At 47.9% G+C, this 14,185-nt stretch overlaps 1 protein-coding gene across 2 annotated transcripts in view; it reads right to left on the bottom strand.

The window, feature by feature from the left end:
- The window catches only part of LOC310769404 (tyrosine-protein phosphatase non-receptor type 11-like), a 67,450-nt gene extending 56,359 nt beyond the window's left edge, over window positions 1-11,091 (bottom strand). The window contains exon 1 of one of the 2 annotated variants that reach the window (XR_014551632.1): window positions 10,889-11,053. Coding sequence is in view for 1 of the 2 variants with exons in the window: in XM_083628725.1 (XP_083484851.1) it covers window positions 10,889-10,902 (14 nt within the window). In the remaining variant the exon portion in view is untranslated. Of the gene's footprint in view, window positions 1-10,888 lie in introns of both variants that reach the window. The other variant, XM_083628725.1, reaches the window with a different exon arrangement.
- Between the last annotated feature and the right edge of the window lie 3,094 nt (window positions 11,092-14,185).

Raw genomic sequence — 14,185 nt, 5'->3', positions numbered from 1 at the left:
TGCAGGGGTCTGCTTCCCTTGGAATTACCCAGCTGGGAATGCACTGGTGAGGTAGACCCCTTGCAGCCAGCAGGATTGAACCGCCCTGGCAAAGCAGACCTCTGCAGCCAATAGGGTTGCACTGTTGAGCGGACAGTGTGGTCCTGCTGGGGTCTGCTTCCCATGTGCATTCCTGGGGGGTTGGGGGCAGGGAAGGCAGACGTAAAGCAGACCTCTGCAGAAAGCAGGCCCTCCTCCGTTCACTAGCTGGCCAGGATTCAATCTTGCTCCCTTTCACTCTGAACAGCCCGGTTTTGTTTGCGATGTGGGCTCTGCCTGGCCCCAGTAGCAAGTCCTTGTGGAGAACTACTGCTAAACCATCCCAGATACTGCTGTCGAACCAGCACGTTCTCAGACTGCTCCTGCCACAAGCTGTTGCACCAGACGAAAAGAGAAAATCAGAACGTAACTCATGTTTGGGCTGCTACAATCCAGTGTCACATGTATCTCTGCCCCGACCACCTTGCCAGCAGCTGAATGTGCTGTACTGTGTTAGGAAGCAGACACTGTGCCCAGGAGAAGCTGCCTTATCCTGCATCAGACCATTTTTGTTGTTGTTGTTTAGTTGTTTAGTCGTGTCCAGCTCTTCGTGACCCCATGGACCAGAGCACGCCAGGCACTCCTGTCTTCCACTGCCTCCCGCAGTTTGGTCAGACTCATGTTTGTAGCTTTGAGAACCCTGTCCAACCATCTCGTCCTCTGTCGTCCCCTTCTCCTTGTGCCCTCCATCTTTCCCAACATCAGGGTCTTTTCCAGGGAGCCTTCTCTTCTCTTTTTTTTAAAAAATAATTTTTATTCATTTTCCAAACAAATTTTATACAGTCAACAAATTATTTTGTACTCATTCTTCAATTTTTGACTTCCCTCAGTTTCTCTGCCAATCTTTCGTATAATTTCTATTTATTAACGCATTTCTGAACATAATATTGCCTTTCCCAACTCCTTTTCCTCTTACTCTCTTTTTTGCAATATTTCTTACTATCTCACAGAGTCTCTTCAAAACCAACAAGCGTTGTCTGTACATCACATATATTTTTCAGATATTCTGTGAATTTCCCCCAGTCCTCGATAAACTTTTGGTCTTTCTGATATCGAATCTTCCCAGTCAATTTGTCCAGTTCTGCATATTCAGTCAATTTCCTTCTCCATTCTTCCACTGTTGGAATTTCTTCCTGCTTCCATCTTTGGGCAAGAAGTATCCTTGCGGCAGTCACTGCATATTGAAACAGTTTACAGTCTCTCTTATTAATTTTGTTTCCTACCATTCCTAATAGAAAGGCCTCTGGTTTTTTAACAAACGTATATTTCAACATTTTTTGGGAGCCTTCTCTTCTCATGAGGTGGCCAAAGTACTGGAGCCTCAGCTTCAGGATCTGTCCTTCCAGTGAGCACTCTGGGCTGATTTCCTTCAGAATGGAGAGGTTTGATCTTCTTGCAGTCCATGGGACTCTCAAGAGTCTCCTCCAGCACCAAGCATCAATTCTTCGGCCATCAGCCTTCTTTATGGTCCAGCTCTCACTTCCATACATCACTACTGGGAAAACCATCAGACCATTAGCTCAGTGTCATCTAAACTGGCTGGCAGCAGCAGCTCTCCAGGGTTTCAGGCAGGGGACCTTCCCAGTCCTACCTGGAGATGCCAGGGACTGAACCTGGGGCCTTCTGCATGCAGAGCAGATGACACACCACTTGGCTACAGCCCTTCTGTGTTACAATACTGACCAAGAAAACAACGCAAAGAGTCAGGACCTGAGCACAAGAGTCCTCTCCCCTCCTGTCATTTCCTGCAACTGGCATTCAGAAGCATTGCTGCTTCCAGCCGTGGAGGCAGAGCCGAGCCATTGTGCTTATCAAAAGCCTTATTTCCCCCATGAATTTGTCCAATCCTCTTTTCAAGCCATCTGAGTCAGTGGCCATCCTGCAGGAGAGAGTTCCATAGTTTAACTACCGTATTTTTCACTCTATAATACGCACCAGACCACAAGACGCACCTAGAAAAAAAATATTCTGAATCTCAGAAGCCAGAACAGCAAGAGCAACAGCGCAGTGAAAGCAGCAATCCCTCTTGCTGTTCTGGCTTCTGTGATAGCTGCACAGCCTGCATTCGCTCCATAAGACACACACACACATTTCCCCTTACTTTTTAGGAGGGAAAAAGTGAGTCTTATACAGCAAAAAATACGGTATGTGCCATGTGAGGAAGAACTTTCTCTTATCTGTCCCGACTCCTCCAACATTCAGACTGGGAGGTGCTCAGCTTGTGATGCATGCATAAGGGCCTTCCTGCAAGGTGTCAGGATTTCCTGAGTGTCACCTGCCAAGGCCCCAAACCCTCGAGTTTTCTGCCCAGCACAAGCCTTTGGCTCCGGAGTTCTTTCTGGCTGTTCAAAGAGAGGCAGCTCAAAGCTTGCTTGGAAAATGACAGTGAATAACAATGAAATCCCTCTGATTTAACGAGCTCCTGTTGCTCCGCCCCAATTCCCTCTTTTGCCTTCCACCTCCTTGCTTCACCCTGGAGGCAGGGAAGCCCGGAAAAGCACGAGACACTTTTGCTGCTTGCCTTGAGTCGCACAGCCTGCTCCTGCTGCTGTTTTGCAACACTTCCAGCATGATCCAGAGTGAATCAGTCGGCCACTCCCCTCCAGGTGCTGCGCAAGGAGGAATGAATGAGATCCAGCTCACAGGAACTGGGGTTTAGGGGAATAGTGAGGAACCTCAGGCCCAGGAGCCAAATATATTTGTCAGCTCGCCTTTCCGCAAATATACACCTAGCTTACCTGCTTCAACCTGCGGCCGTTTTGCTGGTAGGGCGATAGCGCACGTTGACTTTTTCAACTTCCCAAAATGAGGGGTGCTAACTAGTTGCAACATGACATGAGAATTCAAAAGACATTTGGGTTAAATTAATAGGATTTAGTTCTGCTTGGCAAGTGAAATGTGTGTAAAATTGCGCAGAACTCATTAAAAACAACTGCCATACATTTTACTTGCCATTAATACAGTGGTATCTTGTGTTACAGATGCTTCAGGTTACAAACTCCACTAACCCAGAAATAGTACCTCGGGTTAAGAACTTTGCTTCAGGACAAGAACAGAAATTGTGCAGCAGTGGTGCGACGGCAGCGGGAGGCCCCATTACCTAAAGTAGTACCTCAGATTAACAACAGTTTCAGGTTAAGAAAGGACCTCCGGAACGAATTAAGTTCTTAACCTGAGGTACCACTGTAATGTGTTAATGGTTATTTATTAGTGTTTTTTATTATTTATTTAGTTCCTTGAGCCAGATCGCACTGGGACATACCCCCCAACATTTCTCCAATGAAAATACAGACTTCCAAAGGAAAAGCAGGACATTCCGGGATCCAGTCAGAAACTGGGATGGCGTCTGTAAATCCGGAGCTGTCCCTGGAAAACAGGGACACTTGGAGGGTCTGGAATAAACCCATCTGGGCAAAGAAGCTTTATGGAGCACAGGTTTCCTCCAAGGCCTTGTCTCACTCTCAAGGGCAGGTGCCCCCCCTTGTCCTGAGTCAGTGGGAGGCGGGGGGAGTGGGAGGGTGCTGAGTAACGCTCAGGGTGCCCTGCCTCTCCTTTCGAGGAACGTCATGCAGAGGGCATCCAGGATCCAGTAACAGCCCACAAGGCATGCAAATCCGTGGCTCCCCGCATGTGTTCATCTCATCACGCCACAAGGCTCTTAATCTCCGGCCGGCTGGGGGGGGGAGCGTGAGAGCAGGAGGGGGGGCTATTCTTAGCTGACCTCTTGAACAAGCCAGAGAGTGTGATGGAGCAGAATGCTGCTCTCTCTGTCTCTCTCGCTCACTGCTGTCAGAAGAGATGCACCCGAAGCGTTGGGATTCCAGATGGTGGCGCTGTGGAAGTTGGAGCAACCTTGCTGCAGCATCAGGCTGCTGGCTATTCTTGGGGCTGGCCCTACCGTTAGGCAAAGTGATCAGCAAGCACCTGAGGCTGCAATTGCTGAGAGGTGGGGACTGGGGTTCCCTAAGCAAGCCTGCTGCCCTCGGCTGCTGTAGAGGACACCACCAATCTTCATGTAAAGTTCAGTTTGATCAGCTTGCACACATGGATTAGGCTGCAGGTGAGGAGAGGCGCCAACTTCTCCTTTGCCTCAGGCAGCAAAATATATTGGTCCGGCCCCAGCTACTATGAGGAGAGGATGTTGGGCTAGATGAGACCCTGGCCTGAACCAGCGGGTTCTTCTTACGATGGTCGATTCCCATGACATACAGCCTCTGAACCCAGAGACTCCATTGGATCAGTGGTGGGGTCTGCTGCGTCTGCTGGCTATGAATGATGGGAGTTGTAGTTCTCCAACATCTGGGAACCCAAGGTTGAGAAAGGCTGGTCTACACCGACTAGCCAACGTTCTCCAGCGTTTTAAAGAGGGGACCTTCCCAGCCTTACCTGAACATGCCAGGGACTGAACCTGGGACCTTCTACACTCAAAGCACATGCTCCGCCACGGAGCTGAGGTTCTTCCCCATTAGAGGGCAATGCTTTTTCCCCACAACCAAAGCGCTGATGAATCAGCTGCCAGAAACTTTCAAGAAAAACAACGCATCAAACTTTTCTACCACCTCTTTTTCCTTGCTCCTTCACCTTCTATGGAAACAGTCTGGCCTGCCTCTTTTCCGTCAAGTCAGCTCTCTTTCTCTGCGGAGGAGGAAGCAGCCAGAGAAGACGACAAGGGGAAACAGATTTCAATTCATATATATATTTTTTAAAAGGTGCTTTGGCCACAGATTGAGTGCATGCAGCCGTGACTCACACGCACGAGGACAGAGCCCGTCCCACCTACTCGAGAATCAAAAAGGATGAGATGTAAACGGAACAAAGCCCAGGGTGGGTGGATCGGGGGCAGCTCAAAGGGTGGCTTTCTGATGTTATGAATTCCAACTCCTGAAGCATCCTATTTACCACAGCGGTCAACAACATGCCACCATCTTGGAAAAACAAGATTCCACCTGTGCTATTTGCCTCCAGCCTGGAGAGGTTCACCAGACACTGTCCTCCAGAGGCAGATCTACTGTGGAACTAATGAGGCTTCAGAGCCCCACAAAATGTAGGTCCACCACCGCCTTCTTCATGTTCCTGCTCTGAGCCCAGGATCAAAAGAGACCTTTTTATACCACAGGCTTTCCATAGCTGTGCACTTTTCATCCATTGAATTTTAGATTTTAGTGATGCTGTATTAATCGCGTCATACTCTTTTGCTCTCTGCTGCTCAAACTTTTACGACGCTATTTTATTGATTTTTCAATCTCTCCGTTGCAATTTTTGATCTTTTACCATTGCAACCCAGCTACAAAACACCCTGACCATTAGGCATGCTGGCTGCTGGGAGTTGAAGTCCAATCACATCTGGAGCGTCACAGATTTTCCAGACTTGTATTCCTCTGAAACAGCCTGATTTACACTGGCAATGCTGAAATGGGGGGCTTTAATTAAGCTGCCAGAACACCATCCTTTTTCCTTTTTAAAAAGTGTAATAGGGTATTTATTCTGGTTCTGCTTGGTACATAATATGTGCCAATCAAATATGTTCACTCATTGTCAGTTCCATTTGCACACCACTTTACCACAAAACTGTCACAGCTCACAATGAATCAAATGAACAAATACAATTACTAGGGGCTTGCTCTGCTCACCAACCGACCTGCCACTCTCCCCACATTACCCTCCTAGGGTTTCCCCTTCCTACCCCATGCAACTACTAAGCTCACTCTTCACCTTCCCAAACCCATTTCTTCATGCAAATACAGGACTGTGATGTGGCCCTAAAAAGTCCTCCTAAGGGCAGCTGCCTGATGACAACCTTGCATTTTTATGTATATAGGAAGAAAAAAACTTATTGGGTTGTAGCCAACCGAGTCCTACTCAGAGTAGACCAACTAAAATTAATGGACCTAAGTTAGTCATGCCCATTACTTTCAGTGGGTCTACTCTGAGCAGGACGGAGTTGTGAGATTCCTGCCCCACAGAGGTTTTATAGTTTCAAACATGCACTAACCTTTTGATACCAGAGATGGCTGTTTTCAGGACCTACCCTATTCTGATGACTGGTCTAACTGTTTCTAATACTGAATTTTAATTTGGTGTAACCCACCCTGGTTAAAGGTAAAGGGACCCCCGACCATTAGGTCCAGTCGTGGCCAACTCTGGGGTTGCGACGCTCATCTCGCTTTATTGGCCGAGGGAGCCGGCATACAGCTTCCGGGTCATGTGGCCAGCATGACTAAGCCGCTTCTGGCGAACCAGAGCAGCGCACAGAAATGCCGTTGACCTTCCCGCCAGAGCGGGACCTATTTATCTACTTGCACTTTGACATGCTTTCGAGCTGCTAGGTTGGCAGGAGCAGGGACCGAGCAAAGGGAGCTCACCCCGTCGCAGGGATTTGAACCGCCAACCTTCTGATTGGCAAGCCCTAGGCTCTGTGATTTAACCCACAGCCCACCCGTGTCCCGGTACCTGGTGGCAAAGGGTACCTGGTACCTGCTGGCAAAGGATGGGTAATAAATTTAATAAGAGAAAGGAGAATGTTAGATGCACCCCATTAAAAAAAAACACACACACTAACTGGGTAGACAGATAAAGAGATACAGATACAGAAGTAGAAGGAAAATGCACCATCAGCATTTGTGGTCATCTGCAAGACTTAACATGCATGTGGCAACCAGAGTCAAGATACAGTTGCCTCTGACTCAAGGCAAGAGGACTTAAATCTGCAGTGTTATACTACTCCTGTCCAAACCCCTACATCAGGGTTTCCCAAACTTGGGTCTCCAGTTGTTTTCAGACAACAATTCCCATCATCCCTGACCACTGGTCTTGTTGGCTAGGGATGATGGAGACCCAAGCATGGGAAACATACTACAAGGATGTCCTGTCTGCTCTCAGGTTCAACACAAAGGGTTCCTCCCCTTTCCACAAGAACCCAAAATGAGCCCTATAGCTGGACCAGGTCCAAAGGCCCATCTAGTCTGGCATCTTCTTCTCCCAATGGCCCACCGGATGCCCCAGTGGGAAGCCCCACAGCAGGACCTGAGTGCGAGAACCGCTTGTGATTCCCAGCAGCTGGTATTCAGAGGTACACTGCCTCCAACAGAGGAAGTAGAACACAGCCACCACAAACCATAGCTAGTAGCTCTGACAGCCTCAGACATCCCAAGGCCTCCTGCTCCCTCCAAAAACTCCATCCTTTCTCCTCGCTGCCCCATGTGCTTGGCGCAGCCTTCCAGGACAACTTGTCACACAAGCTCCCTGGTCCCATCGGAAACCTAAGCACTTTCTTCTCAAACAGCCACAGCCTGGACTAGCCCACACCGAAGCAAAAAGTGGATTCTCATCAGTCATCTGCACTTTAATGTTTGGGTCCCCATAGGGCATCCTCCCCTCTCTGGTGTTAGCCTGGACCTTTCTCCCTTTAAATACATTCCCCCCCAGCCCCCAAACCTTGGAAAGTCCAAAATGGCCAGTACTGAAAAACCCTGCATTTAAAGTGGGGGGAAGGTCCAGGAGCAGACTGTGTTGGGGTTCCTGTTTTGTTTGCTCCCACTATGGACAAAGTCACTGTTTACTCCTGCTACAAATTCCTCTGTTTTCTCTGTGCCAGAACCTTATAGATTGCCATCTACTTGGGGCAGGGACCATCTGCTCCTGCTCTGTGGAATACACGGCTCACGGATGGCATCAAATACTGCACTAATAGTAATAACACACCTTGAAAGGTAACAAAGGAAGACCCTGATGGAGAGGAAACAGGGAAGACCCTAAGCAAACAAGGACGGCTGCCCCATAGCAGTTCCACTGCTATGGATGTTTTCTAGCTTAAATAAAAGAAAGGGCTTGTTTATATTTTTGCAGGGGGTGGAATGGGCGATTACAGAATATATATATATTCTCTTAAGAGAACGTGGAGAACCTGCTGGCCTACCGGCAGGACAGCCCATTTTAAAATAGATCATTAAAATAAGAAATTCCTCTGGAGTGACTCAGCAAGCAATATCTGTTTCCTACGTTTTTATCTCTGCCCTTTCTGCAAAAAGCTTAGGCCAATGTCTACAACAGCATCCCCCAACCTATCACCCTCTCTGGATGCTTTGGGTTACAACTCCCATCAGCTCCATGGGAGTTGTAATCCAATGCATCTGGAGGGCACTAGGTTGAGGGGAAAGTCTGAATGCATGCACAATGCATTCACACGTCCTCATTCCCACAACAACCTTGAGAGGCGGGCTAATGACAAGCAACAGCCCCCAAGGTCACTCATTGGAGTTTGGGCCTGTGTGGTAATTGGAGACTAGGTCCAACATTTTAACCTGTCCTAGGTGGGGCTGATGGGGGTTAAGAGTTCAAAACACCTGGTTGGCCAAGAGTGCTCTAACCATTATACCACGCTCCCAGCAAAATGAAGCTTTAAGTTACAGAACATTCAGCACAAACCTCTAATCAAGCTTGGCAGACGTCAGTCTAGGCCTCCCCAAATGTTGCAATGGCCATAGAGTACCAACAACAATCAAAAGGCTTTTGGGTTCCAAGAATTCAGAGTTCCTTTTTGGGTTCCGAGATTTTGGGTTTGAGAAGAAGGAACATGAGGTCAAACAGGGTGACGTCAGGGGGGGGGGGGAGATGCTACCTGACAAGCTGTTCCAAACTATTTTAACCATAAACATGTTCATTTGCATTCATGGTTGCTAAACCGAAAGGAAGTCATGCTTTAAAAAAAATAATGATGCTCCAGGGTTAAAGCTTGCGAGAGGGCACTTTTCTGATTTGGAGATTATTTGCATTGAGGTATGTGTGTGAATCTATAGCTGTGAGTAAGGAAGTCAGTGGCTCAGAGGTGCGCCTGTCATTTACACAATCGCAGTTACACAACTGCAGAAATTGCAGATTCTGCACTCTGCACATCCTCAGGCGCACCCACGCTGAAGGGCAGCTTTCAAAGCAAAGCTGTGAGCTTACCTCCCGACTGCAGAATTAAATATTTAGTAGGAAGAGGGGAAAGGAAACAAATTGTACCACAAAACCTGTTGTCTGCATTATAACCACGAAAGAAGATGGAAGGGAAAAGAGGTTAATCTGGGTGGGGGTAGGAGGAGAATGAAAGGATAGGTCTTCCATGACAGTTTTTTTGTTTTTGTTTCTTAAAGATTTTAATTTAAACAAGGCAAACAAAAGGAAAAAGATTACACTGATATCAACACAGTACAATGCAGAATATCAGTTGATATCCATTAGAGGGATTCAGAGTTCAATAAACATTAAAAACAACAACCCAATACCCAGCCTCCAGAGCTCGAAAGATGAAAGTTGGGGCGGGTTGGAGGGAGAGATTAAAATGTGGAAATGACCAAAGGAAGCTGATGATGAGGCAGAAGGAAACTTTTCTCTTTCACCCAATTCAGTCTGACTTAAGACTTCCCTACCACATGATGCAGGAATGACCAAAGTAGCTAAATCGTTCCTCTTTGCCCTGGATTTCGAGACCTGATAATGTATAGTTTTAAGACAAATATTAGTCCCGTGATTGTATGTTGTTTTTAACTGTTTCTAATATCATGCTTTAAATATAATCAACTCCGGGGCCTTAGAATGAAGGGCAGGTTAACAACAACAACAAATAAGATAGGTCTGTTGTAAATTATTCTACACAACAGGTACATGGTACACCCCTGTATAAGAGCAGTCTACCTCCAAGTACTGCAAACAGGAGGCAGGGGGGACGGGACAAAAAGGCGGTTGCTGCTGCTTTCCATTTAATTAATCCAACAAAGTCCGATCAGTTTAGAGCCACGGAAATTAACATACCTAAGGTAGCAAGGTCCATTAATTTAAATGGGTCTACTCAGAGTAGATTGGCTACAAATGTTTGCTTTACACACAGACACAGAGCTTTTTAAATTTATTTTAAAGGTAAACTAGTCAGAACAACTAAGAATGAAGAAATTAGAAACTGAAAATAACAGCCCCGCAGTGCAAACAGTGTACTGGCCCGGTCTGATGGGAGTTGTTGTCCAAAACATTGCAAAGCGATTGGGGGGGGGGGGGGAAGTCGCATCAGCTTGGCAAAGGCTGACCTAAAGGCCTCCATGCTCACGGACAGTCTATCTGCAAATATTAGGTACCGAGGGTCGGAGAGAGGAGAGTTGGGCAACTCTCCCTGCTCCTCGCCATATACTGTCTGGAGCGGGTTGGGGGCCCTGACGGGAGTTGTAGTCCGAAACATTTAGAGGAGGATAGCAAACGTGGGGGGGGGGGGGAAGGCTGAGCTAAATATAGAGACCCTCCACGATCAGGGGGAGTCTACCTCCAAATAACAACAGATAAGGGGGTGGGGCGGAAAGGAGGGAAGAGACCTGTGCCTTGTTTACAAACTCAGAAACACACTGGCTGGCTGGGGGGGGGGGTGCGGACGGGAGTTGTAGCCCAAAACATCTGGAGAAGCCAAGGATGATCTAAATAAAGAGACCCTCCATGATAAGGGGCAATCTACCTCCAAATATTAAGGGATTATTTCCCACCCCCACGCTGGCGGAGGACTGACCTGAGCTGTAGTGCAAAACATCCGCAGAAGTACACCGCCTTTTTGCTGGGCGGGGGGGAGAAGGAGGTTGTTCTAAATCCTCCATGTATAGAGGCGGTCTACCTGCAAGCAACAGATACGGAGCGGTGTGGGGAAGAAAAGGGAGGACGGGGTGGGGACGGAGGCTGTCCGCTGCCCCGTTTCTGAGCTTCACGCCGCACCACCACCGAAGGCAAACAAAAACCCCAAATTGCAAAACTCCGCACATTTCGGACGCGCCGCAGGAGATTAAGCGGATCTTACCTGCGAGAGGTCATCGCAGCTCCAGCCCCGGGAGGGACACGCCCCCCCCCACCAAAAGGAGAAAAAAAAGTTGCGTGTATTTCCCTAGTTCACAGCGCGGTCCGCTCCTCTCGCAGCATCAGCGCCAGTTCAGGCGAAGGAGCCAAAGGGAGCGGCTTCCCTAAAGACTGAGAGAGGGAGAGAGGGAGGGGCAACACTCCCGGGTTACGCCCCCTCGCCCACCTCCATATATGGGCGCCCAGTCCCTCCCTCTGGCTCGACGCCGAAGCCGCTCACTGGCCGGAGGATGGAAGCAGCCCAGGACACGCCCCCGCCCCGCGCTCCTCCAGCTGGGGCTCTGGCAAACCCACGTGTCGGCCAAGGGGAAAGCCCTCCCTGTAGAGAGAGAGAGAGATGTGTGAGAGGGGAATCCCCGATCCGCCAATCAACGCCGCCTGGCAACAAGCACCGCCTGGCAACGGAGGAGCTGCGCTTAAAGAGACAGCCCTTGAAAGCTTTTGTAGGGGGTGTGAAGTTTATTTTAACTAAGGGGGATTTATTTTTTTTGAGGGGAAGAGGAGTTTTTAAGCGGGGGGCGTTAATTGGTTGGTTGGTTGGTTCCCGAACAAAAAGTTGTCCTGTTTTTAGCAGCCGCCCCTGCAAAAGCTTCAGCATTATTTTATTATTTATTACTTAACAAATTTGTATTCCCCGCTTCGCCCGTAGATCTGTGGGCTGTTCGCAGCATAAAAATGCAAGATAAAAAAGCAAAATACATAAGAAGAACAGGAAGAAAACAAAACAAAACAAAACAATAACCTCACACAAACACTACCCTTTTGCATTTATTCATTGCCTTCCCCACCCCCAAAAGAGCTCGAAGTGATGATATAGACGACATACATGATTCTCCCCTGCCCTCTTCATTTAATCCTCACAGCAAACCCCCGTGAGGGTGGTTAGGCAGAGAGGCAATGACTGGCCCAAAGTCACCCAGTGAGCTTTGTGATGAAGTGGAGAATTTGAACCTTGGTCTCCCAGGTCCTGGTTCTAATCTCTAACCACTACGCTATGCTGCTTCACTGTGGCTTTATTATCTATCTGGCTATCTATTTTGTAGGTTTAAGTTGTTTTTCTGCTTTGAACTATTTTAAAGCATTGATTCATGTTTCAAAAATCTCTAAGGGTGTTAAAAAATTTTTAAAGAGGTTTTCTATTAATTATTCTGCTTTAAATGTGGGCCTTTCATTTCTGTTTTCATTTGTGATGGTTTGTTTTGATAGTTTGCAATGCTCTGTTTTACATTTTAAGACAAGTTGTAAACCACTTAAGAGATTTACTATTTTTATTTCTTTGGGAAATGTATTGTGTTCTTAAATAAAGACATCTGTGTACGCACTGGGCTGTTATATTATTTATATATTTACGATTAAATAATGTTATTTATACTATTAACGCAGCATGTCCTTGCCGGGGTGGGAGAGATCCAAAACTGAGCGATGAAGCAAACGACTTTGCAGCCAGAAAATGTTATTTCCTTGCCCTTTTCCTAGTTGAAAGGAGCTGAGATCCTAAAGCTAGGAAAGGCCTCTTTCTCCCTGCTCAAATTCTTTGGCTGTTTCTGCCAGGCAGACGAAATGACACTGAGCTTTCTTGGCTGGCGCCCATCAGGACTAGTGGAGCAGAAGATGATTGGCTGAGCCAGAGCTAATGACAGACCTTCCAAGTGTCCCTATTTCCCAGGGACAGTCCCTGATTTAGAGAAGCCCTCCCGGTTTCTTATTTGATCACAGAATGTCCCACTTTTCCTCAGGACGTCCCTATTTTCATGGGAGAAATGTTGGAGGGTAGGGTGGCGCTGTGGGTTAAACCACAGAGCCTAGGACTTGCCGATCAGAAGGTTGATGGTTCGAATCCCCGCGACGGGGTGAGCCCCCGTTGCTCGGTCCCTGCTCCTGCCCACCTAGCAGTTCGAAAGCATGTCAAAATGCAAGTAAATAAATAGGTATCGCTCCGGCGGGAAGGTAAACGGCGTTTCTGTGCGCTGCTCTGGTTCTCCAGATGCGGCGTAGTCATGCTGGCCACATGACCCGGAAGCTGTACAGCGGCTCCCTCAGCCAATAAAGCGAGATGAGCGCCGCAACCCCAGAGTCGGCCACAACTGGACCTAATGGTCAGGGGTCCCTTTACCTTTACCTTTATGCAATGAGAGGAGGAGCCAACTCATTCTAGATTTGTCCTCCCCCTCCTCCTGTTCTCCTAATGGTCCAGCCTCCATGACTGAACCCTATCGATTGTCAGCTTCAGATGATAGGAAAATAAATCTTTCTTCTTCTTTTATCAAAAAAGGTGTTTAGCAAAAATCCAAAGAACGGTAGTGTTACAGATCTGCAGTAACAGAGTTTTGGGGTGCACGGGCACCCGTAACTGCAAAGGTGTGTTGAGAAATTAATAAATGATGGGATTTAGACAGCATTTGAAGGGAAGATGCCAGGCCAGTGAAAAATACAGGGAAAGCTTTTTATCCCTCAGGCCAGGAAGCGAATCATTAACCCATCAATGGAAACCATCCAGTTGTCAAAGTGACAGGGGGGCATGATGTCACACAGGAAAAATGCTCTTAAAAAAACCCCAACAGTTCTGGATACGGTGGGGCAGGCAGACAGGTGGAGGGGAGTTGCTTGGAGCAGGCATTCTTGGGAAGAAGAAGAAGAAAAGAAGTGGGCAGAACTCCAGGAGCTGCTGTGAGGGCCGGAACCATCTTGGCAGGCTGGGGCAGAGGCAATGAGATGGCGGTCAGGATGCCTTGGAAATCCAGCGCTGGGGAAACCCACCGCTCTTGAGATGTGATGCTCTGAACTCTCTCCAGTATACCTGAAGGAGCGTCTCCACCTCCATCGTTCTGCCCGGACGCTGAGGTCCAGCGCCGAGGGCCTTCTGGCGGTTCCCTCATTGCAAGAAGCAAAGCTACAGGGAACCAGGCAGAGGGCCTTCTCGGTAGTGGCACCCACCCTGTGGAAAGCCCTCCCACCAGATGTCAAAGAGAAAAATAACTACCAAACTTTTAGAAGACATCTGAAGGCAGCCCTGTTTAGGGAAGCTTTTAATGTTTAATAGGTTATTGTATTTTAGTGTTTTGTTGGAAGCCGCCCAGAGCGGTTGGGGAAACCCAGCCAGATGGGCGGGGTATAAATAACAAGTTGTTGTTGTTGTTGTTGTTAGGCTTTGGGTGTAAATATGTGCGAATTAACCCTATTTCTTAGTCTCCTATAGGTCTCAATTTCCCAATGGCAGCACAACCCTGGGAGAGAACCTTGA

Source organism: Podarcis filfolensis (genome assembly GCF_964270895.1).
Source record: "Podarcis filfolensis genome assembly, chromosome: 8".
In the NCBI taxonomy this organism is placed as follows: Eukaryota; Metazoa; Chordata; class Lepidosauria; order Squamata; family Lacertidae; genus Podarcis; species Podarcis filfolensis.
Note: the sequence above shows the minus strand (reverse complement) of the source record. Positions and strands in the feature narration are given on the sequence as shown.